This window comes from Dromiciops gliroides, chromosome 2 (assembly GCF_019393635.1).
Source record: "Dromiciops gliroides isolate mDroGli1 chromosome 2, mDroGli1.pri, whole genome shotgun sequence".
Lineage (NCBI taxonomy): Eukaryota > Metazoa > Chordata > Mammalia > Microbiotheria > Microbiotheriidae > Dromiciops > Dromiciops gliroides.
Genome location: NC_057862.1, coordinates 666,002,058 through 666,008,584, shown reverse-complemented (window position 1 = coordinate 666,008,584; position 6,527 = coordinate 666,002,058). Strand labels below are relative to the sequence as shown.

Here is a 6,527-nt window from a genome sequence, read left to right as displayed (position 1 = left end):
GGGGGGGGGAGCCTCGCGGGAGGCGTACTGCGCAAGTGCAGACGCTGGGGGAGTTGGTTGGAGGCGGCGGCGGCTGCTGGAAGGAGGCGGCTTCTGGAAGAGGAAGACCACCGGGTCTGGAGGCGGTGTCGGGGGCCGAGGTAGGTGACGGCGAGACGCGGCCTCGGGAAGGGGCGTCCATCCGGGCCCCGCGCCCAGCGCCCAGTCCCCACGCCTGCCCTCCAAGGCTTCCCTTGCGGGCTAGAGGAGGGCGTGACCCGACGGGATGGATACAAAGTAGCCTCTGCCCCGCCCCGGGGGCCCCCTGCTGCGTTGAGGACTTTTACCACTGGAAGCGAACTTGGGATGGGCTGGGGACGGGATGGGGACGGGAACTGGGGTCACCGCTTCTGCTGCTGGACGTCATCACAGACCCCTGTAGCAGGCGGGCTGCTGAGGCCGTGCGCCTTTTCCTCGAAGTACTCTCTAATGCGAGCAGCAAATACCACGTGGAGGACCACGAAGGAAGCCAGCTCTGTGGACGTATTTTTATACAACCGCTTTGTTTAAAAGCCCAGCAAGGTTGTACCTGGTTGTTCGCATGTTGTCGCTCCTGGAGAGCGGGGATGTTTTTGCTGTTCTTTGCAGCCCCCGGCCCTTAGCGTAGGGCCTGGCAGCCCAGCCCAGTCAAGTTGAGTACACCTTGGATACCCAGGCCCTGCCTTCAAGAAACTTCCATTATAATAGGGGGGACTTGTACAAACAAGATACTCACCCAGTAGGTGGAAGGCAGCCTTAGGGAGAAAGGCATGAACAGCTTGGGGGGACTGGCAAAGGCCTTCTGCAGAAGGTGGTATTTCAGCTGAGTCTTGTAGGAAGTTTGGCAGTGTAAGAGGCTGAGGTGAGGAGGGAACAGCCAGGGCAAAGGCTTGGAGGTGGGAGATGAATGTCAGGAGAGGATCAAAGAGAGTGTGGAGAGGAGAAATGTGTAAGAAAGACTGGAAGAGGGCAGCTAGGTGGCCCAGTGGACCCTGAGCAAGTCACTTAACCGTCATTGCCCTGCAAAAGAAAAGAAAAGAAAAGAAAAAAGAAAGACCGGAAAGATTATTGGGGCAGAGGGGAGAAAGGTGTCAGTTTGTGAAGAGCTATTTATGTCAAACAGAGGAGTTTCTATTTGATTCTTTAAGTAATAAGCCAGTGGGTTATACAGAATGCAGAAATGACATGATCAGACTTAAGTTTAGGAAAATTAATTTAGCAGCTATGTGGAGAATGGATTGGAATAGGGAAAGACTTGAGGCAAAGAAACCAGTTAGAGGGCAGTGATCCAAGTATGATTCCAGGGAGAAAAGGAAATATAGAGAAATGCTGTAGAGACAGAAAATAGTGCATTAAAATGGGCCAAGCATTTTACCCCTTACCTCATTTGACCCTTACAACAACCTCATGAGGGAGACGCTGTTATCTCCATTTTGCAGATGGGTAAATTGAGGCATAGAGCTGAAGTAACAGCTTTTGTCAGAGGCTAGATTTGAACTTGGGCCTTCTTGAATCCTAAAGCCAGCACTTTCCCCTATGCTATGATGCCTTTCCTCACATAGTCTTCTTTTTTTTTTTTTGAGACAGCCCCTCATTCAGTTATTCCCCCCCCCACCATGACCATTTGAAAGATGACACTACCTAATATAGTGTTTTGCAGATTGTAATGGATTTATTTTAAAATAAGCTTTGGGGGCAGCTAGGTGGCACAGTGGATAGAGCACCGGCCCTGGAGTCAGGAGTGCCTGAGTTCAAATCCAGCCTCAGACACTTAACACTTACTAGCTGTGTGACCCTGGGCAAGTCACTTAACCCCAATTGCCTCACTAAAAAAAAAAAAAATTAAAATAAGCTTTGTCCAGAAGAGCAAAGTGAGTCCCAGAGAGGGAGGAGACTTGTCCAAAGGGGCACAGGTATGGAATGGAACTTGGCTTCAGATCCAGAACTCTTTGGGTTGTCCTTCCCTTCCTTTCTGATGCTCTCGGACCCCTGCATCTGGGGTCACTTACTCTCTCTGGCTCCGACACTTACTTGCTACCTGTGTGTCTTCTGAGAAGTCACTGAACCTCTGGTGGCCTGAATTTTCTCAAATGAGTGCTGTTTTCAGGCTCTAGTGTTCTATTTGCTGTGTAATGCAGGTCTCTTGAGCTCTCATTCTAAGGCAAGCCTCTCATTCTCCCCAGCTGTTGCCTCATATGTGGAGAATGGGTAAACTCCCACAGGCTTGACCTCAGAAGTAACCGGTGGGAATTTCTGATTCTAGCCCTGCCTGTTGCTTTGTTTGGTCTTCATGGGAACAGGTGCCCTGTGGGGGGTTTGTTCCTCACTGGGCTGCAAAACAGCCTTAGAGACAACCAGTGAAACTGTAATTGGCCATTCGCCGTAGTGAAGGTACAGCCGGCATCTCTAACATTAACCCTCCTGGGGATGATCTGCCTTGGAAATGTTTCTCCTGTGAGATTGAGGTATGGCTCCTACTGGCAGCTAGAGATAACGTCATTCTTTTATAATTCTTGTGGTGGTTCTTTGTTTTAGTGAGTTATGGAACCACAGACCTATGTCTTCCCACCGGATTCCCATGACTAGAGGAGAGAGTGGGGCGATGTGCACAGCCCAGTCTCACTTTAATCCAGTGTACTTGCAAATCACCACATGCCCTGCTGGTGCCATTGGTCCTCTTTTGAAGGAAGAATGAACAACAACAAAACTAGCTGAAAGGAATCTTAACTCTTCTCTATCTGACATGTGATCATCCAGCCTCTTCCTGAGGACCCCCGATGAGGAGGAGCCCTCTAGCTCTCCAGACAACTCTGATAGTTGGGAAGTGGGGGCAGAGCCAAGATGGCTGAGGAAAGTCAGTAACTTTCCAGAGCTCCCAACACAACCCATCCACATGCCCCCAAATAATGCCATAAGACAATTCCTGGAGCAGCAGAACCCACAAAAGGACAGGATGAAATCATTTTCCAGCCAAAGATGGTTTAAAAGGACGGCAGGGAAGGTCTATTGTACTAGGATGAGAGGGGAGCACAGCCTCACGGCACAGATCTAGCCCCAGGCAGGCCACGTCTCCAGAGCCTTGAATCATAAGAGTCAGCAGCTACTTCTGGAACTCAGCTCACAGAGCCAATGGGGGGGGGGGGGGTCCAGCGATTTTCCAGGGGGTGATAACCGGGGTCTCTGATGGAGCTGAGGTGGAATGCTGTTGCGTTGCTCGCACTCAGAACCAAGAGGCAGACTTGAGTGGCCCTGACCCAGTGGGGGAAAAGCACAGGCACGCCAGAGCTTGCAACCACAGTCAATTGGATTTGTTTCTAGGTTAAAGACCAAGCAGGTCTGTGATTACTTACAGACCAGAGCACAGGCCAGGTGAGCTGAGAACCTGCCTCTCCTTAAATCATACTAACTGGGACCCCCTGAAGCCTGGGACAGTGCATCCTGGAAGCAGTGCCCCACTTTAAGAAGGAGTTAAAAGTCAAGAAATAGTCTAGGATAATGAGCAGACAGAAAAACATGCGGACCATCGAAAGTTTCTTTGGTGACAAGGTAGATCAAAATACGCCCTCAGAAGAAGAAGATAACAAAGTCAAAGCCCCTACATCCAAAGCTTCCAAGAAAAAATATGAATTGGTCTCAGGCCCTAGAAGCGCTCACAAAGGACTTTGAAGATAAAGTAAGAGAGATAGAGGGGAAAATGAGAATGATTCAGGAAAGTCATGAGAAAAAAGTCAACAGCTTGAGAAGCCCAATGGAAAAGCTCTCTGAAGAGAATAATTGCTCAAGAATTAGAATTGAGCAAATGACAGTTGGGAAGTTTTCCTGCTCTCAGGTCCAATCTGTCCCTTTGTCATATTGCCCCTGGTGCTGCCCCCTGGAGGCCAACAGAGCAGGCAGGAGATGCCTTCTCCATGAGACTTCCGAAGACAAGGACCACGTTCCCCTTCTCTTTGGGGAGGGTGGGGCAATGAGGGTGAAGTGACTTGCCCAGGGTCACACAGCTAGTAAGTGTCTGAGGCCAGATTTGAACTTAGGAAGATTAGTCTTCGTGATTCCAGGCCTATTTCTCTATCCACTAGCTGCCTTGCATATAGTATTTGATAATAAATATTTGTTGATTTGAAAAGGATTCACATTTATTAAAAAATTATTCTTCCGTGGACAGCCTGCCTACCTGCTTTACATTGGTACTGTGACCTATTTTCCAGCCATAGCTCTGTTTGCCACAACCACACACTAATATTTAAAAACAGGGACCTTGATGAAGGTCATCCACAGGACTGTGACCTAAGGTGAGGAGAAGCTGCTTTATAAAGCTGACCTTCTCGCCTCTGCTGTTCACACTGGTAGCTTAACCTACTTGGCATGGCCAGACACCTGGCTTCCTCAACTTCCTGCTTCCTAGATGGGCTGTTACAGTGTGAGATGGGTGGGGGGAGATTAATGTGTAATAGGATTATCTAAAATAACCTTTCCTCTAAAAACACATACACACACATACAGGCACACATGCTTTTGTGACTTTGGGCGGGTCACTTAATCTTACAAGGCCCCCACTAACTCACAGATTATTAATTCCCCACACAAGTTGCAGAGCCCCTACACGGATTAAATCGTGGTTCAGACCCAAATGGCATCTTAGACCGGTGGTCTCCAGGCATTCTTGAGCACACATCCTGAAAGTAAACCAGATTGTGAGCACCGCCCCCCCCCAAATACATGTATATCTGCAAGTATTTACATTTACTGCTACTATACTGATAAATATATGCATTACTAAACTTACACAAAATGTAGATATTTTAAAAGGATGAAACACCATGTGATCCTAGGGTCAGTAGTTGACTAGCAATTGATCGAAGAAATCAGCAATCTACACATTAGTAGTATCAGTTTGGCAGGTGTGTGGAAGCTGGCTTCCATTTAGGAGAACCAAGTTCAGGGGGCAAAAGAAGGAGCTATTGCACTAATCTGAGATAAGGGGCTGTGTCATTGGAGAGAAGGTGTGGAAGGTATAATGAACAAGACTTGGCAAGTGATTGGATCTGTGAAGGGAGGGCAAGGGAAGGGTGGAGGTGATTGCAAGAATAGAGGTCCACTGAACAGAAACAGGGCTTGTTAACAGGGTAGTTTCTGAGAGAAAGATAATATACTGAGGCCGTTGCTGCATGTGCATCCAGAACTACTCATCTCTGTAGCACATTCTGTCCCAGCAAAAGCAAAAAGGGAGGAGACGGTCTGGCTGGCCTCCCTGTGGGCACCTGCCTCAGGCGTGGGGTAATCTAGAGGGGACAGAGTGTGGGCACATTGTGGGGGGAGGGCAAGGCCTGCCCAGCTGCGGCTGCAGGTTACCACTGATCCAAGGAGCCTCTGCAAGGTGCAAGAGGGGAAAGGCTGGGAGGAGGCCCCCACTGGGAAGGAGTGGAATGGGGGGATGTTGGGGAAGGGAAGGATGGAATGGTATTGGAGATCATGGACTGATTAGGACTGGAAGGTGGTGTGAGAGCCCTCATCCCAGCCTCTGGCTGGTTACTCCTGGTGTGATATCATCCCCTAATGGAGGTACCAGACCCCTCCGTTAGAGACTACTGTTGCAGATGATAACATGGGTTTGCTTTTTATTGCAGAGTTGACCACAGTAGTCCCAGCCACTGCCTAGGACTTTGTTTGCTATCTGGAAACAGCCTGGTGTTCATGCTGGCAGAACGGAGGGGGTATCGACAGTTCACTTGGATCTGAAGACCCAGAGACTTGATCTACAGAGGCAGCTTGGCCTTTCGGCACAGACAAGTCACCAGAATCAGTGCATATTTTCAAGATTCCAAGGGAGAACTGACTTCCCCAGAGACGGCTCGACGGGAAGCTTGAAGTTACCAGCTGCCTGTTGATTTCTTATGAGTTCTGTTTCTTTGGCTTCAACCTATGAGACTGATGAAAAGATGGAGGCCTTGATTTTCCAACTGTCACCTGTGGCTTCTTGATTTCCAACCTTGCCAGAGATTTTGTACTGACTCGAGTTGAACTGAGTTCTCAGGCTTTCTTGAAGGAATACTGCTGAGACATGAATGAAGGAGCTTGCTGGCCCCCTAATGGGGAGGAGAGAGAAGATGGCCAGGTAAGTGCTTTTACCTGGGGACCAGAGTACATGAGAATATTATTTTTGATGCAAATGGAAGGTAAAACATCCCCTGCCTTCAGGGAAATACTGAAATGTACAGGAAAGGATTTCTAGTCTACTGAATCTTATTCATCACATTTAAATCCTCCCATCTAGGAAGCTCTTGAATTACTTATTGTTTAAATCCAGGTTCAATCTATTAGACGTTTGGTAGGCAACTCATTTGTGAAGAGTGCTGTGCTAAGCAGCAGGAGTGGGGGGAATAAAGGTGAGGGAAGATGTAATCCCTGCCCTCCTGGAGTTTAAAATCTAGTTTTCTATTCTTACAGCTTCTCTCCTAGACATTTCTTTGGGTAAGAAACCTGAAGCCTGGGGGATAGCCATTTTTCTTAGA

At 48.5% G+C, this 6,527-nt stretch overlaps 1 protein-coding gene across 4 annotated transcripts in view; it reads left to right on the top strand.

Moving 5' to 3' along the window:
- The first annotated feature begins 39 nt into the window (after nucleotides 1-39).
- ELMOD3 (ELMO domain containing 3) overlaps nucleotides 40-6,527 on the top strand; it is a 33,353-nt gene continuing 26,865 nt past the window's right edge. For all 4 annotated transcript variants that reach the window (XM_043988484.1, XM_043988482.1, XM_043988483.1 and 1 more), the window contains exons 1-2: nucleotides 40-140; nucleotides 5,643-6,130. In XM_043988484.1, the coding sequence (XP_043844419.1) occupies nucleotides 6,077-6,130 (54 nt within the window). In that variant the 5' untranslated portion in view covers nucleotides 40-140; nucleotides 5,643-6,076. The remainder of the gene's footprint in view (nucleotides 141-5,642; nucleotides 6,131-6,527) is intronic.